This window comes from Onychomys torridus, chromosome 19, assembly GCF_903995425.1.
Source record: "Onychomys torridus chromosome 19, mOncTor1.1, whole genome shotgun sequence".
In the NCBI taxonomy this organism is placed as follows: domain Eukaryota; kingdom Metazoa; phylum Chordata; class Mammalia; order Rodentia; family Cricetidae; genus Onychomys; species Onychomys torridus.
Window position 1 is genome coordinate 62,720,285 of NC_050461.1, and position 27,912 is coordinate 62,748,196.

The 27,912-nt window shown below is 39.2% G+C and overlaps 1 protein-coding gene and 1 long non-coding RNA gene across 3 annotated transcripts in view; one reads left to right on the forward strand and one right to left on the reverse strand.

Moving 5' to 3' along the window:
- The window catches only part of LOC118570282 (leucyl and cystinyl aminopeptidase), a 106,673-nt gene extending 102,749 nt beyond the window's left edge, over positions 1–3,924 (reverse strand). Inside the window, exon 1 of the mRNA XM_036168680.1 lies at positions 3,264–3,924. Coding sequence (XP_036024573.1) covers positions 3,264–3,282 — 19 coding nt within the window. The 5' untranslated portion in view covers positions 3,283–3,924. The remainder of the gene's footprint in view (positions 1–3,263) is intronic.
- LOC118570283 lies at positions 3,061–16,371 on the forward strand. Of its 2 annotated transcripts, none has more exons than XR_004943174.1 (4): positions 3,061–3,718; positions 13,566–13,723; positions 15,031–15,113; positions 15,496–16,371. It is a non-coding gene; the product is annotated as an uncharacterized LOC118570283 (long non-coding RNA). The 2 variants fall into 2 exon arrangements; XR_004943175.1 differs by lacking the exon at positions 3,061–3,718 and adding an exon at positions 11,912–11,988.
- The last annotated feature ends 11,541 nt before the right edge of the window (positions 16,372–27,912 follow it).

The following is a 27,912-nucleotide window of genomic DNA, read 5'->3' on the forward strand; positions in this document are numbered from 1 at the left end:
TATAAAACAACTGTTATTTAGAGGATAAAGAGATGGCATCACAATTTCATACTGCTTTACAACTTATACATTGATAATTTGTTGTCAAGACTTTACATTTTATAAACTTAAAAACACTTTCAATTGGATACCAACCTAAAAATAAATAGACATAATTCTGAAAGACAGGAGGTCTCCCTTGTTTAATTATGTACTAGTGTACAGTAATAAAATTATTTGTGTGGAGGTGATATAATTCATATAAAAATGACAACCTCTACTAGGCTTTTGTTATGGCACTTCAATATATCAATGATTTCCCAACCAGTAGATTTACTTGTAATCACACCACAAATAAGAATCTGTTAGCAAAACATATACTAAATAATAACAGAAAATTAATCCATCCCTATGTTTGTAAAGTCTGTATTTGTTTTACCTGATAAACCTCCCCAAGCTCTCTTTGACTGAATACTTCTAGTAGCTTCAAAATGCAGTCAGAGATTTCCAGACCTGACCCTGGACCTCTCAACCAGATTTTGCAATTGAGCCCCAACTTTTAGCATGTCTTAACACAAATTTAAGTTATTATGAAATATCCCAAACAAATGAGGACAGAGGCATATGGACATCAAATAATTAGCTGTCTTAATCTAGTATCCATCTCAGAAAACCTGGAGAGTTTCCATCAACCTTCTGCAGTGTGGTGAAGGCCAGGTCACTACTCCTAGAGGATTTTGAATAGGACAACGCAGGACAAGGCAGCTACTGTCAAACCAATCCTAAGTACTAGTCAACACATTCCTCTACCCATAAAGTCTCCAGAGAACCAAAGCCAGACTGGTCTTAAATGTGGTAACAGTTCCTTTCAAGGTCAAGGCCAAAAATATTTCCTGAGTCAAATAGAATTCCTGGCACTCAAGTACATCCTTATAGGCCTTTTCTAGAAACATGAATTTTAAATGGGTTCCAGGAGTTATTAACTGGACAGATGAACAGAAGACACTTAACACATGAACCCATTGCATTACCAGGAGCAGAGAGCCAGGCTCAAGAAGATGAGCCACACCAACAAACAGCACATTTCACAGAAAATAGAGAAACTACAGAAAACACCACAGAAATCAATAAGTACTAAAGACTGCAATGATAAGACTAAATTCATTTATCTTACAAACTTATAGGTCGTTGAACTATTGGTAGTATTTTAAAGAAAACGCTGGGTCCAGAGTTACTGAAATTGTTCTTTATTGCATACCCATACTATCTCTTTATGCAGAGACATACAAAAGCATGTAAATGAGAAAGATTTACTAAAAGAGAATCAATGTATAACAAAAGCCAGTATTAAGCTTGATAAATTAATCCTTCAATCACACATTCTAAGATGATAAAACAGTCTGTAAGAGACTACCTATAGAATTACATGTACATGCTATGTAAATACAAAAATATAGTTCCCATTATATAATACTATATTTGAAGACACTAGAAAATTCTACAGCAAAAACTTTCAAAAGTTTTGAAATACCTAGTTCACCTTAACACCTGAAAAGCACCTTAATTAGCAGTATCCCAGGTGTTATTGACTTGTATGTTGTAGTTCCTATTTTCCTTGTGAAATGAGGACAAGTAAGACCTTATGAACGCAAATGACACATTGCCAACAGTCTCCAGCATCAACTGTGAAAATCTGGTAGACAGAAAAGATTTGGAATTCAACTTCCCGTATGAAAGTTGAAACTTTGCCTCTTTATTTTGTTCTCTAGGATTTTTCCACTGTCCTCCCAGATGAGATAATTTGCAAATATTTCTAAAGGCTGATATCCTATGGGAGAAAAGATTTTAACTTTAAGGTGTGAGAATGTACTTTAATTCTGTAGGGGAAGGTTCAGTAAATCAACCAGCTTTAAATCTGACTCATTCTTGTGTAGACATTGTTTTCATTTGGGTGAAATTTCATATTTAAAATCCTACAAACAAGGGGATCCGAGAATCCTGCCTAGAAGAAAGAAAAAGCCTTGGAATATCTATTTGCAAGGACCTAAAACCTGTTTTAAGCATTCAAGTACTAGATGGTCTTCATGGTGCCTTTCAGTTCAAATCTTCTCTCGGTAATTTTACCATACTATTCTTGGAGCCTTGGTAATTACAAATAGAACACAAATGAGAAAGAAAATTCAGAGTTAAAGCTGTCATTACTAAACCTATGTAAACATTGCAGACAGAAAGATGGCAGGAAAATAAAACAATCTGAATTAGGGAAAAGGAGAACATAATGAGTAGGTCACAGTCCCAGGGATGAAGTTAAAAGGAGAGTGGACAGAGTGGGCAACGTCCCCCCATTCCCTTAAGTGGCAAGCAACTCACCCAAATAGTAATACACTTCTCTCCTACTAATTTGATTTTCCCCTTACCTGAAGCAACCAACCGCACTGGAAATACATGACAACTGCAAAGTGGATCCTCTAATTTCAGTATGTCCTATTGTTTATTAACAGTTTTCCTACTTTACATCCTAATATAAATTCACATAGTTAACATCATAAAATGGTGGGACATCTCACCCCTACATTGTGATTCCAGCACTTCTGGACCAGACAAAGCTGTGGAGTGAAAGTCTGTTGCTGTTTTCTGGATGTAGGCTGCTTTGACTTTCACCCCCTGTCACCTAATGATAGAAGCACTAATATTCAATGGATCTCCGACAAGGAGACCAATATCCCCAGCTGGTAAAAAGCTTGGTCGTCCGGCGGAGTGCTTCAGCAGCAGCAGCAGAGAGAAGCGTGGCCATACGGGGCGGCACCTTCGCCGCACGGAGCAGTACCAGCCAGCCTCCGGTAAGTTTCCTTCCCTGCGAGGCACTAAATCTCGCTGCCAGCCCGGCGGCCCTACCCCGCCCTATTACGGAAAGGAGTGAGAGCAGCTAGCTGAAGGACGGGCGGACAGCTCCAGGCTCCCGTGGCGAGTTGGCTTTCTCCGGCGCGCCGCTCCTCAGAGCAGCGGCCGCCTCTCCGGGGACAAACGCGGTCGCCAACTTTGCCGCCGCCCCCTCCTCCGCACAAACATCCCAAACTTTGCCACCGCCTCACCTGGCGGCTCGGTGCTAGCCCCCGGGAGCGGGCTGACCTTCACGCCCGCCCTAAGCCGGCCCTGGCCCCTCTGCGGCCCCCAGCTCTGGGAAACCCCTGGGGCGGGGACACCCAGCAGCCCGATCCCCGAGCCACAGTTGACCCTCTGGACCCTGAAAGCCCAGGAATCCGAGCCTCGGGCTAGCCACTCACCATTGGTAAAGGGCTCCATCTTCGCCCCGCCGCGGGTCCTCACAAGCCAAGCGCCCCAAGCTTCCTACTGCGAGAGCTGAAGCGGCCCAGCCGACTGAGCATGCCCAGCGAGGCCTCCGAGGACTGGCGGGGAGGTGCGGCGAGGGGCGGCGCCGCTCTGCCCAGCGGCAACAACACCTTCGTTCCGGGTTTTCGCAACTGCTGCAAAAAGACCCACTGAGGCGTGGACTCAGCGCGGCGCAGCGCAACCCCCGGCCTACTCGGCCAGGAGGCGGGGGAGGACCGTGCGGGGCGGGGGCGGGGCCTTCGCAAGCCCCGCCCCCCGCGGCATACTTGGGGCCGCGGAGTTCTCAGTGCCGCAGAGCGGTACCCCGGTTCCAACAACTAGTGCACCTACTGCTTCCGCCTGTGTTCCGGGTGCAGCAAGCCCAGCACTGAGCCGGGAAACGCGGCCGGTGGGTAGCGAAGGGGCTGTCGCTAAATTCGCGATCTGAAAGCAGGACAAGGTCAGGGATCGTCGGTCTCTGCGGCGGGCTAGACCCCGGGACAGAGCTCTTCCTCACCCCTGGAGCGAGCCCTGCGGCGCTTGTCCGCAAGACTTCCTTCCAGAAGCCGAGCGCCTTGCGGCTGCTACTGCTGATACAAAACAACCCCTGATCCGAGGGCGGGAGGGAGGGGCCCCGGCCGGTTGTTTGCTCTTTGCTTAGGACTGGCCTAGAGATGAGAGCAGATCACAAAACCTGGCGCGGGATACAGGAGAACGGACTGTCCGTGAGGAGATTGTGGGCAGAGGCCCGCCAGCCTCGTCTCGTCCTAACTCGACACTTGCGAGTCCCTTGCTCACAGCCAACCGGGCTCCAGGCTTGGCCCCGCAGGGCTAAACCAGAGGAAGCTAAATTTCCCCTTCCCCCAGCACTTGCGCCATTGCCTCGGGCCCGAATCCCCATAGTTTCCGGTGACAAAGGGAGGCAGCCCCCACTAGCTTAAGCGACCCCTAAAGACTGTGCAGCCCAAGAGCCCCCGAGAAGGCTCTCAAAGGGGTTTGCTCTTCCCTCTCCGATTGCCGGGCGCCAGCACCCGGAGGTGAGGCATCTATTCCTCCGAGCAGCACCAGTCACAGCTCCTCTGCTCCGCCCTCCCCCTCCCAGGGCTTAGCCTCGGCCGCTGAGGCGACTTGGCTTGGCTTGGGCCTCACAGCGCTAGCCAACTGTCACACACTCCACCCAGGGTGTCAACCCTGGCGTCTGGTGCAAACAAACCTGGGCTTGCACAAATATCCTGGGCAAAAGAGGGGGGGCAGTGATGTTCAACCGATAAGGAAATTCGAATTAACGTTCTAAGAAGTAACACCGAAGTACAATATTTTTAAGACGTCAATACTCCCTACCCACTCCTGATTTACAACGTCCTATGAATATCAACTGTACTTGGAGTAACCCTAAACTAATTCTGGGGCGACATCAACATGCCCGTCCTTTGCTGGACCCTGAGGCCTTCATGAGGCTCCTAGAAGTGGCCAAGTTTCATTCAGCATTGTTAACCATTCCTTTATGAAAGATCCTTGCAAAAACTGTTCCGCAGCTTGGTGTTTTGTTTGTTTACTTCCAGTCGTTGTCTTAGCTCAAATGTCACCCCTGCTGAGAACCCTCTGGCCACACACCTAAAACAGCAGCAGTAGACTCTATAAAGACTTCCTTCTCCTGCAGGTTTTCAGAGCGCTCTTAGCTGTCAAAAGCTAATTATTTATCAGCCATCCTCTTAAGAATGCAAATTCCTTGGGGCAGCCTTTTGCCTTTTTTAGGGCTACGTGTCCTAATTCCTAAATATTTTAAATAACTACAATAAAGTGTTTAGAGTTCTAATATACAGCCCATACTGAAACCTTTCCAGTGAATGTCTTTCCAGTAAATGTCTCCAATGGTTTCGTATGTGGTCAATACAGAGAAAATGTTCATCACATCATATCTCAGTACTGCTTTGGTCTTTTGTGTGAATGATAGGCTGAGCCCTTAGGCTGGTCCCTATCTCAGAGTTATCCAGAACCAAAACTAGAAAGTGAACCATAGAAACTCTTGTGTTCATGGATTTTGTTGAAATGAGCCTGGTTCACCTTAGTATTGCTTAAATAAGAAACTCCTCCCTATTAGGTCATTTTATGTTCCTTTGGTGTTATTTCTGTTGCCAGAGCACTCAGTAGCAGAGATATTTAAAACTCCACAGCTTGTTAAATCTCACCTCACCTGTAAGCTACAGTCTATCATGCTTTTAAGTGTGAATCACATTATCTTGGGTTTTGTTTTAAAGTTTTCTGGCTCTGAAGACTGTGGTAAAGTATTTCACAATTTGCATTCATAAATTTGAGAGAACCAAGAGATTTCCTTGACAAGGGGTCTATCTCTTTACATCTCTTGCATATAATCTCTACTATTTAGGAATTCAAGCAAAGGCACTGAGGACCATTTAGCCTTAGGACTTTGTTTTGCAGGCAAACAGTAAATAAAACCAACATATTTCAGGATCCTGCCTAGCCTTATAGGGCTAATAGCGAATTTTGTTCTGTCAAATACTGTTTTATATTTGACTTTGTAAAGTCTTTTTGAGGGAAAATGATTACAGGTTTTTGCTCTTGCAGTTTATTATGTTTCTGTCTTTAATATTTTCTTTCTTCCACACAGATTCACCTTTTTATTTTAAGGGTCTAACACTTGAGGTTATTAAAAGTTACTATTCATTATCAGAGGAGGCAGGGTGACATTATCTAATACATTCATCTTATTTGATGTCATCAATGTATACTATTTAACATTTAAATTATAATACAGAACAAATATTAATAGCTTGAAGTGAAAAAATATTAGCACCATGGATAACTAACATTTGTTTATAAAGAAACAAAAAATGGGAGCATAAATTATTACAACCAATATGGAAAATAATAGAGAGCATCCCCAGAATACTATATAAAAAGGTCTGTACTAGGATCTGGCTGTACTGTTTTTAGATGTATATCCAAAGTAAATTCTGTTTTTCAAAGAGGTCTCTTAACACCCATGCTTTTTTGCTAAGATAAGAAATTGAACTAGATACTCAACAATAGTTGAATTGTTACATTTACACACACACACACAATGAATACCACTCAAAAATAAAAAGAAATATCCTATGATCTATAGCAAAATGGTATTGTGGAATATTTGTTTAACTATGTAAAGATGTGTTGCTGTTTTACCTTGCCTGCCTAAGGCACCTAATTGGTCTAATAAACAGCTGAATGGCCAATAGCAAGGGAGGTATAGGCAGACTTCTGCACAAGGAGAGTAAGTAGGAGGAGGACTTTAGGCTCAAGGGAAGAAAGAAAAGAGATACCAAGGAGACTCCAGGGGCCAGACAGACACAGAGGAAGCAGGAAAGTGGGACATACAGTATAAAAGAAAGATAAAAAGCCCTGGGGCAAAATGTAGATGAATAGAAACAGGCAAAATTATGTTAAAAGGGCTAGTAGTAGGAGCCTAAACTAAGGCCAGTCATTCATAGTTAATAAGTCTCTGCCTTTCCCAGGACTATGTGTAAATAATCTACCTACTCTCATCTCTCATTCCCTCACATACTTAAATGAGGTGTGGATTGGCTGATCCATAGTAGATCAGGTACTCTATTTTGATTTTTAAAAATTACCATATCTGTCATAATCTAGATTGTTGATTCTTCTTTATTTAAAATTGGAATAGTTTATTTAAATGGAAAACATTTTTATTTCAGCTGAAAAATTCAATGTCATAGGTTTTAGTATGTGCCATGCATCACACAAGGGAGTTAGTGTCAATGGCTGCAGTCTGTAAGAGTGCATATACATAAATGATAATTTATATTCATGTCAAATTTGCACACATTTTAAAGCATTATTTGTTTCACAATATTGAATAAATGAAAGATGCTGCTTCCTAACAAAAAATAAATGGCCATTGTGGGATTACCTGCCACTCTGAGGTCTGGTATCTTACTGCTCCTGTAACCCACTGGCTGCACACAAACTACATTAACTGGTGATGTTTGAAGTTATATAAAATTTTAAAATGTTTATAAAAGCAGAATAATCCAAAATAACACTTGAAGAGCTCTGATATTAGCAAGAAGATTCATCCAATTTTAAAAGGTGTTTATCAGGAAAGAATAGATACCTACTAGTTCAGCTGCTTTGGACAACAAAATGCAAAGCCCCTGAACCAAAATAATTTAAAAGGTAAATGTTAAGTTTCAAACCCGGGGCAAACAGTTGAGGTGCCTATTTAACATACCAAAGCAGTTCTGGCTGCCAGGTTCTCCCAGCATCCCTCAGTCCCTACCTGTTACAGGGTATGGCTGGCATACCAAGACCCCCTACCCTGAACTTTCCAGCCCAGGGGTTAACTGCCCTTCTCCAAGAGGCTCTTCCCTATATAATCCAGACATTTTGCTTACCCTGTTTAGGACCTTTGGCTTCCTGGATGCTGCACCTGGTTCCTCTCTCCTCCTACATGGCCCAACTCAGTCTGGTCATGTCCTGTTCCATGTCCATGTCCAGATGTCCCTACCTCTTCCTTTTATCTACAATAAACTTTCTACTCCACCATACCTAGGAGCAGTCATGTCCTTTCCTTCCCTGTTTATTTTTTACTTTTCATTCAATAAGAAAATCTGTCATTACACAGAAGAATTCCAGAGACTTGTTGATCCTCAGTACAGCTCCACAGCTTCACCAGGAGCCCAGCTGCTCATTTCTACTCTTTCATCAGAGTGATTGATTTTTCTGAAAGAAAGTCTCACTGTCATGCGGTCCAAATGGCAGAAGCTGCAAGAGGGAAGGCAGAAGAAGTGACTTTCTCTTTCAGGTCCCTTTTTTGAGAACAAGAAAACTTTCCTCAGAAACTCCTGAGAATTCATATGTCTCATTTGCTAAATCTGTATTTTGTACATTTCTAAAGAGACCACTAGAAGTGAAAAGGTATCTTACACAATAGTCTTGAAGGGCTGAGGTTAGAGTTTACCTTTTTTGTTTTGTGTAAGGGAAGGGTGAGGTTATTTGAATATAAATTCAAAATTTATTTCCACTAAAGGTAGACATATTTTAATACTGTTTTTGATCATTTTTTGTCCTATGATACTTGTACAGAAAAAAATTAAGATAGGGTGTCTCAAATGCAATATAAAATTGCACACAATAATATAATATAAATAAACAATACCATTAAGATTACAAACCAATACATAACATATGATTAGACCTTGAATTTTGATATAATGTAACTACTAAAAATAAAAAGTAAATCTAGCTTTCAGGGTTTTGGTTGTGAGCCTAGCCTTTAATGGCTGGGCCATCTCTCCAGCCCAAATCTAGCTTTCATAAGAAGCATCAGTGTTACTTTGCTAGGACTACTTTTTAAGGCCACTGAAATCTGCATGACCTTGTGGAATTTGTCGTATCATACTTCTAGAGGATATAAGTTGAAGTTCCAGGTATTGTCAAGGATAGGTGCCCTTGGAAGGCACTAGGGAAAGATGTGTTTTGGAATTGGCAGTTTCTTGACTTGATAGGATAACCCCTGTGTGTAGCAGGCTTTCTTGGACTGCCAGCCCCCAAATCATGACACAAAGACTTATTAGTTATGAGTGCTTGGCCTTAGTTTAGGCTTGTCCCACCAGCTCTTATAGCTTACTTTAACCTGTTTCTCTTCATTTTGCCTTGGGGCTTTTTACCTTTCTTTCCTTCCTTATGCCCTAATTTCCTGTTTGCTCCATGTCTGTCTGGCTGGTGACTGCCTGGCTGGCTGGCCACAAGCGTCTCCCTCTATTTCTCCCTCATTGTCTCCTCCTTTCTCCTCTCAAGCCTAGATTCCTACTACTACTTATTCTTTCTGTCCTCCAGTCCCACCTATCCCTCTACTGCCTAGCTATTGGCCATTCAGCTTCTTATTAGATCAATTAGATACCTTAGGCAGACAAAGCAACACATCTTCACATAATGAAAGAAATGCAGCATAAACAAATGTAACACATCTTTGCCTAGTTAAAGTAATATTCCACAAAACCTGTGTTCACAAGGTATTCTCCCCAAATGCACATGTGTCCACATTTCCCCCTTCTTAGAATGATTCCAGTCACATTAGTCTAGAGGACCAATCTACTCTGCTCTGACCTTAAATTAAATAATTTTAATCTTTAACAATTCTACTTCAAAGTAAGATCACATTCTGAGATATTGAGAATTATGATTGTAGCATTAAAAATTGAGAGGAAACTATTCAACTCCTGACATCATTATTAGAGAAATAAAGATGAAGTTAAGTATCAAAATAGATTTCACTTCAAAGAATAGCATTAAGCCATGAGTAAAGAAACTATAGAAAGAGAGAAAATGTCTGCAAATCATATGCTTTACAATAAACTTGTATCTAAATATATAAAAACTCATAATTCCATAATAAAAGTATTCATATATTCATTCCTAAACCACTGAAACAACATAATGCTGCCAGTATGCACATGGATATAAAGCTATCCACTGTAGAATGGGCAGCCTCTCAGAGGCTACATCCTAAGAAAACTGACTCTCTTTCCTGCAATAGCCATAAAGTATCAATAGCTCTTCAGCCAGGGTAGCGACTTTGCAAGCCATCCTTCATACATGGTGAATCTTGGCAAACTTGATTCTTGTATAGGCCTGTATAGGCCTTTTGCATGCAGTCACAGCCCCTGTGACTCCACGTATGCAATGGCCCTGTCATATCTGGGTAATGCTGTTTCTCAGCAATCCTCCACCACTTCTGGCTCTTATAGTCTTTCACCTCTTCAGATCATCATTGAGCCTGAGAAGAAAGGAGTGCAATTATAATGTCCCACTTAGGGCTGAGCACGACACAGTCTTTTATTCATTGTACTTTTAGCAGTTGTGACTCTCTCTATTAATTACCATCTACCCCCCCCAAATGGCAATTTCTACTATACTCATCTAGCAGAATGAACAGTAGTAGGTTCTCCCCTAGAGCCTGTGACCTACCTAGCCAGGATTTTTTTGCCAATTAACAGATAAAGGTCCATCTTGTGGAGTTAGCCTTAAATACAATCAGAAAGTACTTGTTTACTCTCAAAACATTATTGACACTATTGTACCAGTGGGCGTATCTTGCCAGGCCAGTAGTTATTGTAACTCAAAGGGTCCATAGCTAGGTAACACTGATGATTACCTTACTTCTCCAGTAGTATGTATAGCACCTTCCAGCACCATGAAAGAAAGTCAGTAGGGATGACGCTTCCAGGCCAGTACCAGTTTGATTTCCCTGTGTCCTATGACTCAGGGATATGGTGTCTTCAGTAGTATGGTCTTACCATCAAGTTCTAGAGGATGACCAAAAGTGATGACAATATTCTGTATTGTCTTGGGGGTCTTTGGGACACCAATGTCCTTCAACTCAGAGAGAGACAACCTGGAACCTTACTCTAGTCAGAATAGCCTAGATAAAAAAAATAAATAACAACAAGTGCTAATGTTTGTGCTGGGGGAAAGGGAGCACTTATTAACTGCTGGTGGGAGTGTAAACTGGTACAGCCACTATGGAAATCAGTAAGGAAGTTCCTTAAAAATCAGAAATAAAACTAGCATATGACCCAACATATCACTCCTGACATACTCCCCAAAGACTCTCTATATTCTATAATAGAGATACCTGCTCATCCATGTTTGCTGATGCTCTATTCACAATAACCAGTGAAGAAGCTTCTTAAAATATATACATTAACATATCTAAAATGTTTATATGGACTTACGCTTTGCAGAAAGATAATGCATCTCTCACTTGGGATAGGCTGTCACACAAAAGCTACATTATTTGTTTGTTTGAGACAGGGTTTGTCTGTGTAGTCTTGGATGTTCTAGACCTCACACTGTAGACCAGGCTGTCTTCAAACCTGTAAAGATCCCCCTGCCTCTCTCTGCCTCCTAAATGCTGGGATTAAAGTTGTGCACAATGACCACCTGGCTCAAAATCTGCATTTTATTGGTGGTGATTATGCTGGTGGCATTCAGTTAACTATATACAGTTGTATTCGTAGGGACTTAAGGGGCAGCACAAGACTGAAGTTGAAACTGGTTTCCAGAGGCCAGTTCACAGAGGCCAAATTCTGCCTCTGCCACTTCTAACCTGTGTAGCTGAGCAAGTTGCTTCAAACTGATTATTTAAATTGATGTCCTGAGGAATCCAAGTTTGGGTGTTGAGTTAGTATTAGATCTTCAGTGAAACTTGACAGTCTAGAAGAGGCCTAGGTAGTCTAGGAGTGACCAGAAAAAATGGGCCTAGTTCTGGCAATGAAAACAAATCATAAGACAAATGTTAGAAGATATAAAAACTTTTTTTTTTTTTTTTTTTTTTTTTTTTTTTTAGGAATGACCTCTAGCCAGAAGAATTCCCTAGCCATTTCCCAGGCTTTCTTGATTTTTGAGTCATAAAAGAGTGTTCTTTTTTCTCAATTCAATTTAAAACATTAGTGATAGATTAGACTTTCCAAATTCAATATCCTACAAAGCAGGTTTTAAAGGGGAATACAGTTTTTTCTTTTTCTTTTTTTTTTCTTTTCTTTTCTTTCTTTCTTTCTTTCTTTTTTTCTGGAGCTGAGGATCAAACCCAGGGCCCTGCGCTTGCTAGGCAAGTGCTCTACCACTGAGCTACCAACCCTGGGAATACAGTTTTTAAAGGTAAGAAATATGTTCTTTATATCTTTTCTGACTACTTCATAATGAGTTTACAGTATAAATTGGGTTATTGTTTGGACAACTAGAGGGATATCTTATATACTGTTGTTATGGGAACTTCTTGCAGAGGAATGCATCTGAAATATTATTGAACTTAAAAAACATGGCATAATTCAAGAGTAAGATACAGGAATTATGTGATTGATATCTAAAGATCAGAATTGCCTAGTCTTGTACTGAAAGTAGAAAACCAACTTATCAACCTGAAAACATGGGAGATAATTGAAATATCTGAGGATAGTAGAATAAATTAGCAAAAGATCTTGAATTTATGTTTAGGAACTAAAATTTACAGTAATTGAAAAATAGAAATTTTTTCTGTATTTTAATTAAGTTCACAGTTCTCAGACTTTCTAAGCTTTCATCCCTATAAATATTAGGAAATCGCTTGACTTAAATCCCGACAAATGATCTAGGTTCTTTTTTTGTTTTGTTTTGTTTCTGCCAACTTCCTTACTATGCTGCAATGTTGTTTATGAGAGATCAGCACTTACAGGGTCAACACTGTGAACTAATTTCTATCCTAAGGAGCTCCTTATGTAAAAATGTTAAACATATATAAATTAGAATATAGATTATGATGGCTTCTGGGAATATTCTGGACTAGGTTCCCTGTTGAATCTCTTGCTAAAAATGAAGTGTAAATTAAAGTTTGTTTTGATATATTGATGCTCTGAACTGTTAGCATAAAATCACTGTGGGTCAAATGAAGACAGACATGGGAGGGAAGGAGCCATCTGAAGCTTCAGTTTTCACTTTGAGAATGCTGGGACAAATATCATATTTCAGGTCCTGCCCAAGTTGGGGACTATAATAGAAAATGAAACTGAGATATAATGAGTCTGCTTACAACAGACTTGTATAAAACTAAAGAAAGAGTCAAAGGTCAAAGGGACTGATGGTACAAGTTTAGGTCCATCAGAGGAAGCAGTACTTTTCATGTCAAGTAAAACAATAGGTAGAAGATTAACATCTGGTGCTAATAAGTATAGGGTCGAAGGAAGCAAAGAAAGTGAGAGAACACTGATCTTAGTTAAAAAAAAATACAGCACAACCTGTTAAAATATGAGTTATATAAAATGCACATGTACTTTAACATACAAAAGACACTTTTTCCGTGTTCCTTTTCTCCTTTTTCCCCCAATGACTGAGGGACTAGATTTTGATGAGATCAAGGTATCAGGAAGCAGATAACCTAAAGCAGTCATCTTTCTCTGTCCCTGAGGGATTAGTTTCATACCTCTGACAGCACTAAGATTCAAAACAGATTAGATAGGTAACACCCTCCACTCCTGCCCTGAAATTCCCCAGCTTCCTTCATTGTCCAAATATGATCAGCAGTATATTGATTCAAGTTTTCATGAAACTAATTTATATCATACTGATTTGTTAAGTTTACTACCTGTATGTATATATAGGACTTCTTTATTAAAAACTATCTTATTCAAAAGGTGAAGAAAAGAATTGAGTGCCTTAAATGGCATGTCAGTATTAAGCTATGTTCTCCCCATTCACACCAGGCTCAGAGAACATCCTGGAAGAGGGACAGAAAAGAGTATAAAGGACAGAGGATGGAGAGGAGCACTATGAAATGCTGCCTTTGGGACACAATATGGCCATTGCACCCATGAACAAACTCAACTATGGTAACCTGCACAGACTCAAAGCAACAAAATCAGTAAGCATTCCAAGAGGCAGCACTAATTGAACTTCGGGTTACTAACAAAAAAGGGGAAAGACATGAAGGAGAAAGGGAGATGTGTCAAGGTTCTGGGATTTGGGGTGAGAAGGGGAAGTTGAAGGGTCCTGAGGAAAATGGAAGGGTGGGGTAGGATTACATATGACCAAGATGCACTGTTTACATGCATGAAATTGTCAAAGAATAAATAAAAGATAATATATTAAAATAAATTTTAAAATTCTGACAAAAAAGGAGTAATTTTTCAAACACTGTTATTTTTCACCTAGGAAAATTGTGCCTCTTTGTCATTATCCTGTTAACTTTGACTCCACAGTTCATGATGGAGGACCTAGGGCATCACCATTAAATAGAACTATAATACATTAATTTTTCTGGTAGTTATATTAAAAATTACCTGGTAAACATAATTTTAATGTTTTATCCAACCTAAATACATTTTAAAAATTAATTCAATGTAAAAAATTAAGAGAAGCATCTGAGTATCAGAGATCATGAGGTCCCCTGAACAGGTGAAGAAATGCTAAAGCTAAGCTACAAAATGTGATGCTACATTTAAATATCTACATTAAATAATGGTTTAATCTAGAATATATAGTTCAGTCTAACTGCAACCTTCAAAAGATTTGTTAAAAGGCAATAGTTTATGAATGAAAGTTATATAGTGGGTGGGCATCTTCTTTGTCTTCTCTATTTCCATGACTGCAAGTTCAGCTGCTTTAGAGACAGCTTCAAAAGTCTAGTCTTGGGTCTCTTCATAGCTATGAGACTTGAGCAACAAAGTCCCCAGGGCTTACTTGATAAACCTGACATTTTGAGTCTAGAAATTTTAGATGTGGTGACAAAGTCTTTCGTTTCTTGATCTTTTCTACCAGATTTTTTTCGTATATGATAAAAAGTATCCAGTTAACGCTGAGTTAAAGGTGGAGAGAATTTAAATATTTATATCTATGTCTATCTACCTTTGTATCTCTCTCTCTCTCTCTCTCTCTCTCTCTCTCTCACACACACACACACACACACACACACACACACACACAGAGAGAGAGAGAGAGAGAGAGAGAGAGAGAGAGAGAGAGAGAGAGAGAGAGAGCACATTTATTTATCAATTTTCGCTTAGCAGCAAAGTGATTGGGAAAACTCTAGAATACTAAGCAAGGATAAAAATCAATTATAATTAGAAAAGAGTGACACAGTGTATGGCGATAGAGAAGATTTCATGGAGGCACACAGCTGTAGTTATCTAAATCTACTCAGACCTATTATCTTGCAAACTTACTTTGAAGAGGACTATTGAACTGGCCTTCCTGCACTCACTATGTATCTGTCAGATCAAGAGGATAACTGGGCCCAGGCAGCTGAGCTGCTGGTAAGTTGAGTGGTTGTTTGTTATTGTTTGTTTGTATTGAGACTTACTGGCTAGACAAAACATCCAGAACTCTATGATAAGTATTGCTGGCATGTTCTCTACCAATCAAATACTAACTTTTTGTTGTTGTTTCTTTGTTTGCTTAGTTTTTGTTTTTTGTTGTTATTGTTATTCTGAAGGCAGGGTTTCTCTGTGTAGCCCTGACCTTCCTGGAACTTACTCTGTAAACCAGGCTGGCCTTGAACTCAGAGATTCACCTGCCTCTGCCACCCAAGTGCTAGGATTAAAGCCACATACTAACTTAAATACTAACCTGGAGCAAATTCTTCAGAATGGTAACATTCTTCTTTAGCTATTTAATATTTTTGGTTTTGGTTTCTAGAACAATTTGGAAAATACCCAGCTGTGAGCCTTGCACCACAAGAGGTTCAAAGAAGAATTTCACCTGAAAAAAACATTTAAAATGGCTGCCATGTTTTACAAAACACAACTTTTTCCAAAAGATTTCAGAACAGCTTGAAAATTATATACACAAGTACAATCAATTTTGTGCTGACCTGTATAAGATTGCTTTCTTGTTTGTGCATAATTACTATTTTACTTTATTTTTACATAATAAAATTGGTTATCTTACAAGTGAGCACTGTGCATGAAGTGAAGTAGCTTATTTATCCAAGTTGCAGAATATATGATAAGCTGGGATTTTAGATCTGGAATTCCAAATTTGCTTACAGGATAATTTCAGGTGTAATGTAACAAGTCTATAAAATATTAGAGTATGAGAAGATGTAAAACAAGACAAATTTTTTAAACAAAAACAACTAGAATTATTGACTATAGTAATTCTATTTAAAAGACAAATATATTTCCAAACTTTAATATGATCATCCTTGTATCATATGCAATATGAATGAAATATAAAAACATCATTATGTCATATAGTTTCAACTGTAATGCTATGAATACATATTTAAGAGGTTACAATCTACCTGTTCTACTCACTTGTGTGGCATTTGGCAATCAACTTTTTTCTTCAAATAAAATGAGAACTTTGAATTAGATTGAATACAAATTTACTTAATTCTAAAATTTAGGCTTTTTTGGAATAGAAAGTCACAAACTTTCTGCAACTTATCCTTAGAAGAAAAGTGAGATGTGCCAGAGATGATGATTCTCACAGCAAACAAGCCCAAGTCAAATCTGAAAAAGCAAACTTACAGATTTAAATAACATAAACACTGGCCTGATGTTATTTTATCACATCATATATTATTTATATTCAGTACTAGTAAGTACATGATAAATTAAACATTACAAAAATACTATTAATTAATGTAAAATAACTTATTAGGTAAAATCCTGTATTTATGAAATTTATCAAAATGAAAATGTGGATGAAAGATTTTGGAAAAATATGATTCCATTATTCAGAAGTATTACTATTTGTTATATTTAAAAATAGTATTCTCTATTTTTTTTTTAAAGGATTTATTTATTATATATACAGTGTTCTGTGTGCATGTACACCCACAGACCAGAAGAGGGCACCAGATCTCATTACAGATGGTTGTGAGCTACCATGTGGTTGCTGGGAATTGAACTCAGGACCTCTGGAAGAACAAAGCAGTGCTCCTAACCTCTGAGCCATCTCTCCCACCCCCAGTATTCTCTATTTTTATATAACCTTAACAATAAAGTTTTTTAAGCAAGAAATTGTGTGTGGGGGGGTGGGCACATGTGCACCAAGGATCACCCCTTGGGCCTTGCACACACTAAGCAAGTGCTCTGCCACTGAGCTATATGCCGAACTTTCAATATACATGTTTTTGTTTCTGAATTGTCTGTGTGTATTATGATAGAATGAAGAAGATTGGAAAACATGAAATAATAAATAACATAATAAACAGTCTATCTATTTTATTCTTATGTACTTATGCTTAAAAGGTAGAACTTATTATGCAAAGTTAAAAGCACACGATAAACAATATGTGCTATTATCTCCTGTCTGCATTTGAATATAGCATCTTATACACTTCTTCATCACATTTTGGATAACATGAATTTTAAATACCGTTTGTGGGTGGGGGTGTGTTACTTGGTTGAAGTCTCATTCACAGCCTTTTACCTCAACATTTTATACAGAGAACATCAAGGAATCCAAGCCAACTAAGGTCCCCCTCAAGATTCAATACTTGATAGGAAGGGCTTAATTTCCAGTTACAAAGGAAATCTACAGCATTGCAGGAAAAAAATCTCACCCTTTCAAAGCACAGTCACAATCATGGAAACAGTCAAATCAGCTTTTATGAGCCTTTAAAGAAATATACATATGTATATCATAGCTCTGCATTTAAAAAAATAAGTAGTTTCCATTTGGTATTATGCAGATGTCAGTTCCTTGAAGTCCCTCTAGGTGCACAATGAAAACTGTGCTCTTGGCTTAGAGCTGCTTGTTAGAACTCTGAATTTTCTTTCTAAGACATGAGAAAGGAAACCAAGGGCCATGCAGTGCCCAGTTGTCTGGGCTGATGGCCGAAACCATGTTGATGTCCATAGGCCTTCCTGCTGCAGAAGTCATGTTGATCTGAGTGGCCTGTGCTGCCAGTTGAGGCCATGATGATGTCCAGGTCCATGGTTCCACTGGAGTCTATGTTGACGTTTGTGGCTCATGTTATGACTGAAGGCTATGGAATGCCTGTGGCCTGTGCTATAGCCTGAATCCATGTTGATGTGACTTATCTTCACTATCACCAGACCATGCTGCAATGATGGTGTCTGTGGAATGTACAGCAGAGGGCCCTGTTGATGTCCATTGTCTGTACTGCCACCAGAGACCATGCTGTGGTCTTTGGCACATGCTGATGCTGGAGACCATGTGGATGTCTGTGGTCTGTGCTGTCTTCAGAAACCATGTGTAAGTTCATGAGCCATGCTCCTGCAGGCCATAAAGGGCAAAAAAGCTACTTTTGCCATGGTGTTAATGACTGCAGACTCACAGCTGAGGAAGAGGGACATAGAAGGCTTATGTGACAGCCCAATCCCCACATCCTCCCATCCCCACCCCCACAAAAGTAACAGGCTAGACAGAGAGTCACCAAAGAGAACCCTTAAAAATCATGATAAGGATGCTAAGGTATAGCTTTTCACTATTGATGGCTTCTGGTGGGGGTTGGGAAGGACTCCATTTTCTTTAAGGGACTGCCACCAGGAATTTGACCACAATCCAGTGAGTATATGAGCAACACAAATCGGACTTGTTTTATTTTTTCTTCTTCTTTTTTTGGGGGTGGTGGTGGAGCATTAGGCGGCGGGGGTTGGGGGGGCAGACCTGGAAGACTGAGAGGTGAGTGTGCTCTAGATTCATGATGTGAAATTCTCAAATAATCAACAAAAATATTAAGAAAAAATGACAAAGGAGTAGAAACAGGAATATTGGGGTGCTAACTAAAACAGATAAGGCAAATCACACAGCTAGCCGACATTTCTCACTGTTTTATATATAAGTTACAAATGACATTTCCAATTTGGATGAAGGATGGCTGAATGACCTAGTAGGGAGAAGAGAGAGACAAAAAGAGATGAGGGAGAGAGAAAGGGGAAGGGAGGTATAGTTGGAAGTTTCTCCAGCCCTGCCCCTGCCCTGAAGTTGGGACAAATCTCTCCTGCCCGGTCCTGCAGCTGCTCAGACCCAAATAAACACACAGAGGCTTATTATTAATTATGAACTGTATGACCATTAGCTCAGGCTTATTATTAACTAGCTCTTACATTAAATTAACCCATAATTCTTAATTATGTTTAACGACATGGCTTGGTACCTTTTCTCAGTTCTGCCTTGTCATCTTGCTTTCTCTGTGTATGGCTGGTGAATCCTGACTCAGCCTTCCTCTTCCCAGAATTCTCCTTGTCTGCTTATCTCACATATACTTCCTGCCTTACTACTGGCCAATCAGCATTTTATTTATCAACCAATCAGAGCAACACACATCCACAGCATATAGAATGACATTTTGCAGCAGAGAGGGAGGGAGACAATGACAGAGAGAGAGGAGAGAGAGAAAAAACATTCTTTATTTAATCTGATCATGACCACTCTATTGAGAGAAAGTTTGGTCTGGGTCTAGTAACATAATGGAATAGGCACCAATTCTCCCAAAAGTTGAATCCCCGGGTAAAACTTGGAATCAATCCAACATCAGAAGCAGGTATAGTCCAGAAACTTGGACTAGGTTTTCTTCCAGCTGCCAGGAGTCTGAGATGTGGGGGTCTCCTCCACAGGGGAAAAACCAGATATTGGCCTTTAGAATGAAGCTAGATCCATATCTCTAACCCTGAACAACAATATCAATCTAAAATGGATCAAAGACCTTAAAGTAATACACAGAAATGCAAAGCTGTTAGAGGAAAACAGGCAAAATACTTCATGATGCAGATATAGATGAGGACTTTCTGGAAATGACTCCAACAGCTCAGGAAATAAGGCCAAGAATTGGCAAGGGGAACTGAATAAAACAAAAGGCTTCTGCACAGCAAAGGAAACAATCAGCAGAGAAAATAGAGCTTAAAAATGGTAAAAAACAAAACTTAGCTAACTATACATCTGAAAGGGACTAATATGTAAAGTCCACATAGAACTCTAAAAATTAAATGTCCCTTAAGAATGCTTAACAGAGCTGGGTGGTGGTGGCGCACACCTGTAATCCCAGCACTCGGGAGGCAGAGGCAGGCGGATCTCTGTGAGTTCGAGGCAAGCCTGGTTTACCAAGCGAGTTCCAGGAAAGGCACAAAGCTACACAGAGAAAACCTGTCTCGAAAAACCAAAAAAAAAAAAAAAAAAGAATGCTTATCAGTAAGTGGGAACATGAACTGAACATAACTCTTAAAACAGAAGAAATGCAAATAACCAGTAAGTAAGTATTTGGGGAAAATTTTTTCAACAGTCTTAGCCCACAGGAAAATGCAGATTAAAACTAATAGATTTCATTCAACATATCAGAATGGCTATATTTAAATATTAATGATATTTACAATAAATACAAACAAGGATGTGGGAAAAAAGGGAACATTTACATGCTGTTGGTGGGAATATAAACTGGTATAGCCACTATGGAGACCAGTGTTGAGGTTTCTGAAAACTGAAGACAGAACTCAGATATGATTTAGCTGTACTACTCCTGGTTAAATAACTGAAGGATTTTAAGTCAACATACTAAATACTTATATATGTAACATAGATGCTCATCAACAAATGAATACATAAGGAAAATGTGATAAACACATGTCATTTTATTCAGACATAAAGAAGAATGAAAATATGTAATTTCTAGAAACATAAATGAAACTAGAGAAAGTTAAGGGAAATAAGGTAGACTCAGAAAGACAAATATTTGCATGTTTTCTCTTATACATTGAGTCTACTCAGGCAAGTAGAAGAGGTTTATGGAAAGGGGGGTGGAGTAATGAAAGGGGAGGCAAGAGGGAGTGATATAATATAGAAGAAAGACCAAGTGTGATTTTTTTTGTCATATACAAAATCTGTGCACACAGATATACATATAAGTGTATGTGTGTGTATGTGTGTGTGTGTGTGTGTGTGTGTGTGTGTGTGTGAGACTATTTTTAGGGAGGAATGTGACAAGTGAAAGGGAAGGAGGGAGCAGAGAAAGTATGAGGATGAATAACAGTGAGATGTAATGACGTGAAAATGTCATGATGAGACTCATTATCTTCTGTAATAAACAAGTTAATTAAAAGTATCTTCTTTTGTTTTGTTTTGTTTTTAAAACAAAACTGACTTTGCAAAGTAGGCCAACTATGTTTGATGCATTCTGTGTCATTAGACCTTTCTAGCTGAGGTGTAAGCCAAGCAGCAGAGCAGGGGTGATAGAATTGAAAACTACGTTTAACTCAACTAGTTCTTTCTGGCCTTTTGTTGTCTGTACTGAGATAATGCTTTTTCTCATTACAGTCTCATCCCTCCCTTTGTACTCAGGCAGGATAATCTGTTGCAGTTTTAAAGCCAGAGTTCATTGAGAATTTGGGTTAAGATGGCAGGGGGTAGGGAGAGCATTTGTTATGTGCTTGAGGGATACTTGACTGCACTGGCTTCATGCAGCTGAGTCATCTGCATGGTAGAACATACATTAGGATTAAATACATACTTTTGAAGGAGATGAGAGAGGAGAAAATTGGACAATTTTCTTGGACAAAATTCCTGGCTAACTGTTGACCATTTGGGTTTCTGGCAATTAGGTGAAGAAGATATGCCAGGTCCTAAATCTTTCCCTCCAGTAATAATTCAATTAGCCTGTAGAAATAAAAAACCAGCATTCATTTCACAGCAGTTGTAATATACATGGGAATTCACTTATGTCCAAATATACTAAAATAATAGAAAGAGGTATATTAATGTTCAATAAAATACTATGAATGTCTATTATTTAATATTTTGAATGTGCCAATTAAAATTTTCCTTTTAAAAAACATAATTTCGGGGTTGGGAATTTAGCTCAGTGGTAGAGCGCTTGCCTAGCAAGAGCAATGCCCTGGGTTTGGTCCTCAGCTCTGGTAAAAACAACAACAACAAAAACAAACAAACAAACAAACAAAAAACCCACATAATTTCATTTAATTGTTTGTCTTAGAGTTTCTATTGCTATTTCTAAACGTTTTCAGCGGTTTAGTCCATTATCATCATGGTGTGACATGGTGGCATGCAGACAGACATGGTGCTGGAGAAGGAGCTGAGGGTCCTAAATCTTGGCTTGCAGGCAACAGGAAGTTGTCTGAGACAGGAGGCACAGCTTGAGCACATATGAGACCTCAAAGGCAACCACCATAGTGATGCGCTTCCTCCAACAAGGCCATACTTACTTCAACAAAACCACACCTTCTCCCAATAGTGCCACTATCTGTAAGCTTATGGGGGCCAATTACATTCAAACTACCACATTGTTGTTTGAGAGACTTTGAGGTTTTGAACAATTAATTTTATTTCAAGGAACTAGACACAAAACATACCATTTACCTATTGTCAATCATAGGGCTAACAGAGAAAATATCTGTTCATAATTCACATTTTTTCCAGAAGGTATGGTTAAATCCATTCAAATTTCAATTTGATGACTTACAGCTTTAAAACTGGTAGCTGAGGAACTTGAGTGAGTAAAAGCACTCGTTCATACAGAGAACCCGGGTTCAACACCTAGCAACCACATGGTGGTTTATAACCAGCTGTCTATATATACAATTCCAGGAGGTCAGATTCCCTTTTAATGGCCTCTGTGGTCATCAGGTACACATGTGTTGTCCAGACATATATGCAATCAAAACACTCACATGCTTAAAATAATAATAAAAAAATTAAGTAAAAAAGTAAATATGGTCACTGAGATTTTAGTGATTATGTGTCAGGTTACTGTTAATAATACAGATAGATTAATGAACTTATTCCATCAACTTTTCTTGAAACTTGCTGGTAGACAATGTGTACAGAATTGTGTTTTTTCAGCACCTGATAGTGACCATTCATAGTACCATAGTAGGTAATTCCATCCTGTTGACTTCTGTGTAACCACAGAACATACAGTCTTTAAAACATGTGTTGAAATACTGTAATATTGAGCACAAAGAGAAGAAAAAGGTTTAATGAATGAAAAACTGTTATTTCAATTTTAGGTTATAATAACAGAATCAGCCCCAAATTATTCCCAGTGCCTCATGTATTAGAAATTATTTTTTCTGTTTAACACTTGTAGATGGAGAGCTTCTCTCCAGGTCCTGCCAAGCCCTATTAGTCCAACAACCCACTTATAAAATAAACACACAGACATTCATATTATTTAAACTGCTTGGCCATTAGCTCAGGCCTACCATTGTCTAGCTCTTACTCTTATATTTAGCCCATTTCTATTAATCTATACTTTGCCATGTGGCTCGTGGCTTACCAGTACCTTACATCTTGTCACGGCAGCAGCTGGCCGTATCTCTATGCCTTCCCCTTCCACTTCCCAGAATTCTCCTCTCTCCTTGTCCCACCTATACTTCCTGCCTGGCTACTGGCCAATCAGCATTTTATTTATACAGATCAATATCCAAAGCACTTCCCCTTTTCTTTTTTTTTTTTAAAGGAAGGTTTTAACTTTTACATAGTAAAATTACATATAACAAAACGATTATTAAGCAAGAATTACAGTTACAATATTAAGGAAGATATCCTATCTAGCTTTTATTTGTGAGTCTGAGGTTTTTATATCTAACTTATCTTTTATCGTAACTGAGAAAATTATAACTACCTAGTCTTCAACCACATCAAAGACCTCAGAAGGATATAATATTACCTGAGAAATGGGAGAAGGATGCAAACAACTTTCAGGAGTCTTGCAGGGTAGACAGAGACAGCTGGTAGCCCAGACAGTCACCTAATATTCCTTTGTAAAGTTGGGGCATTTGTCTTCAGCCCACAGGGCTAGAGTCTCTCGGTCACTCTCTCAGTGTCCTGTAGAATGTCTGGCAGTTTCCTCTGTAAGCAGGAACCTGAAGGACCATTCTGTCAAGCAAAGTTTAGTGGTCACCTTTCTATGGGTAATGCATGACCAGTTGATCATGCAGTCCAGGCAAGAACAGTTTCTTGCCCAAATGGCTATTTTTGCCAAGGTGAAGATAAGATATGAAGTGTCTTCAATGCCCATCCTCCTCTCTGAAGTAAATCGGTGTTGCCAGGAGCAGACATGTCTCATTGTCCAGAAAGTCTAAATTTTAAAAATATTTTAAATGCCATATTCTGTAGGTCTTTGAAGTATTTGAAGATTACCTAACTATCTGAAATATCTCTATGTATACCTAGAAGACTTAACTAACATGGCTACAACTATGATTATCATAGATGACTAATTATTAATCTATTTTTAATTATCCATTACAATTTAAATGAGCTATATATACATAATACCTTAAACAAGAGTAGAAATATACACACAGTATAACAAAATTAACCTTAAGTTTGTATCAATAGACTAAAATCTATACCAATGTAAAACATTTTAAACAAGTTGTTGCTCTTTAGAATTAAGTTCCTTAATCTACCCTTTCATCCTATTATATCTATGTCATATCCCCTTTTCTTCTTTAGAAAGAGATCACATTTATAATCAACCTGCTTTAAAGAAAAATATTGGCTTTTTCCTGTCCCACACCAGAGGGCTTTTCTGATTTGGGACACAAAAATCACTTAACCTTTTCTTTTAGCAATATGTCTGGGTTTAGAGAAGGAGTGAGCCAATTCCATCTCCAAAGCCAGCTTGATAATTTTGGGAAATTTGGCGTAGTTTTTCTTACTACTTCCTGCTGGAGGGGGCTGCTGTATCTTATGGGGACATAAAGAAAATTTTAGGATTATGGAGTAGTCCGTGAGGGTAAACCTCTGAGCCAGCTGCCTTGAAACCATTCTGGATGTTGGATCATCTGGGCCATGGTGTCATCAGAGACCTTTCAAGTGGTCTTGGCTGTTCAAACCTGATGTATTTTAATCTGGAACAAATCCACAGCCTCTGGCTTTCTGTGGAAACAAAAGCAGAGACTCTTTTCCAAAGCAACATAGCCTTATATCCAAATTTTGAAGTCAAGGTACCTTTAAAATTTACATATTTGTTTAATTTAACAGCTTTTGTGATCAAATCTTTTTTTGTAGTTAAAAATTCCAAAGACAACACAAACCAGATTCTCTGTGTAATATCCATCTTTGTAAGAGTGAAATGCCTCTGTGGCTGCTGGCTCCGCCCACCTCAGCTTCCCAACATGGGGGAGGTACAGTTTACCGCCAGCTGTGGGTCTGGAGCCATGTGTATCATCAACTATCAGAAGCAGTTCTATCAAAGCAATGCATAGTCCAGAAACCTTTTTTTTTTTTTTTTTAAACTAGCAAAGGCTAAATCCACCATGCAGCAGAGTAAAGTGCCGCTTGTAGATTCCTCATTCCTGCTGCACTGCAGGTCAGATGCACACACCAGGAAGCTGCCATAGTAGCTCAAACAGGTGGGCTGCCACTAACTTGAGAGAAACAGCTAGGAAGCTGTTTTTAGTTCCATTTTAGAATCTTTTTTTTCTCAGGTTTTAGGTGGAAACTCTAGCCAACACTTTGGGCACCATTTGTAGTTGGAGAACTTCTCTCCAGGCCCCGCCAAGCTCTATTAGTCTAACAACCCACTTATAAAATAAACACACAGACATTCATATTATTTAAACTGCTTGGCCATTAGCTCAGGCCTACCATTGCCTAGCTCTTACTCTTATATTTAGCCCATTTCTATTAATCTATACTTTGCCATGTGGCTCATGGCTTACTAGTACCTTACATCTTGTCATGGTAGCAGCTGGCCGTATCTCTATGCCTTCCCCTTCCACTTCCCAGAATTCTCCTCTCTCCTTGTCCCACCTATACTTCCTGCCTGGCTACTGGCCAATCAGCATTTTATTTATACAGATCAGATCAATATCCACAGCAAACACTCATGGGCATTTTTATGTAATTTTATTTTGCAAACTATTTGTTTTGTAACAACATGTTAGCAATCACAATAATCATAGAATTTTAACCTACCCTGAGATAAAAATCAAAAGTTTATGGATCAACAAGTAAGAAAGACTTTTTTCGTGTATAAAAGTACTAGTTTGTACAAATTTTGTCATATATCCATCTATTGGTACAACATAGCTTTAAAAAGATTATTAAAATTTAATGTCATATTAAAAGATTTTTTGAGGTAAGTCTAAGGCATTTTACATTTCCTAGCCGTTTTGTTGCCTTATCTGGTGTTAACTAGTTTTTGTTCTAACTTACTATACCTTTTTTTTTCTTTTCTTTTCTTTTTTTTTACTAAGTATAGATAGGACAACATAATTGGTATTCATATTAAGAGCTTAGAAAAACAACAGAGCAATGGGGAAAGGACTGGAAATATGTATCTGTCATGAAGCTACATCTCAGCACAAAGAGAGTTGTTACTGTGCTTTTTTAAAAAGAAGAAATAAATCTCTAGAAAGCTAAGCCATTTTTGGAGACAGGATTTAAGCCTGTGATACTGATGTACACTGTACTGAATGAATGTAGTACCCCGAGTGCCACTGGACTCATGACATAATGATTATGGATATTACTACCCACATTGTTTAGGTTTGGGTGATTATAAATTATAAATTTAACAAAATTGGTAACCAATGCACTGTAAGTTCCTTAATAGCAAACACATAGTTGTCTTGTCCATGTCTTTATCTGTGGTGGTATTGTGTTCCCCAAAATATTGTTCACCCAAATAAACTTATCTGGGGTCAGAGACAGAACAGCCACAATATTAAACATAGAGGATAGGCAGTGGTAGAATATGCCTTTAATCCTAGCATTCCAGAGGCAGAAATCCATCTGTTCAAGGATACAGCCAAGCATGGTGACTCACGCCTTTAATCCCAGGGAGTGATGGTAGAAAGCAGAAAGGTATATAAGGCGTGAGGACCAGAAACAAGAAGCATTTGGCTGGTTCAGCTTTCAGGCTTTGGAGCAGCACAGTTCAGCTGATATTCATTCTGTATGAGGACACAGAGGTTTCCAGTCTGAGGAACTGGCAAAGTGAGGTAGATGTGGCTTGTTCTGCTTCTCTGACTTTCCAGCATTCACCTCAATACCTCACCTCAGGTGTGATTTTATTAATAAGAACTTTTAAGAGTCATGGTACATCTGTTGCCCAACGTTCGCTTGCCTGTGGCATTGTAGGCCCCAGCTCAGGCCTGAGCTACACTCTGCCAGTTGTGGTGGCACATGCCAATAGGAGTTACTGAAGGAGGCAAAGGCAGGAGGATCAGAGTTTGAGGCTGACCTAGGAGACTTGCTAAGGAGAAGTTTTGGCCGGGGCCAAGCCACAAACAGTGGCAGTGAGACCATGGAGGCAGTGACTGCTGCTCTGAGTTGCTGGCTTCTTCTCATCATGTTGGTGACTGTGGTGATACTGCTACCTGGGATGAAGGGTTTACTGTTGCTTGTTCAGAGAAGAATTGCCAGGACCATCGTGTTACAAGAAAGCATTGACAAAGGTCAGTTTGGAAAAGTTTGGTGAGACAAATGGTGGGGAGAAATTACTGTGAAGATTTTCTCTTCTAGGAAAGAACATTCGTGGTTCTGAGAGACAGACATTTATCAGACTGTGATTGCTCCAAACTACAGAGGAGGCACAAAAAAAAAAAAAAAAAAATCTAAAGGTAACCATGACCACACCTAGCAGTGACTTTGAAATCTTCAAAAGGATGATGGGACTCCACAATGATGATGCCACATGGACTATAGTAAAGCCATTAAGCTGATTAACACCATGGAAAGATCAGCTTTGGACTACAAACTGCTCAGGACAATTTCAAGATTGCTAGCTGAGATGATCCAGCCTGACAGACTACTCGAACAAGGACTTGAAACAAGCCCTGCATTTGCCTATTATGCAGAGCCTGGACAAATCATATATATAGCTAACTCTCTTAGGACTTGACAATTTAACCCCAAAATTTTTCTTTTCAGGATTCCCCTAAAGATGTCTTCATCCCCAGAAAGCAGGAAGTAATTTTAAGAAAACGACGCCCATATTCCCAAGAGGTGGGGTGGCTGTGTTTTGATCTTTCAATGGCTTATGGATAATTGTTATTGTTTATGATGGTTGGTTACAAGTTGTTAATTGTTAATGGTCAGGAAAAAAGCTGAACAAGAAGATTATATTCATAGGTTTTGTTTAAAAAAAGAAAAAGAAAAAAGAATATAGATATG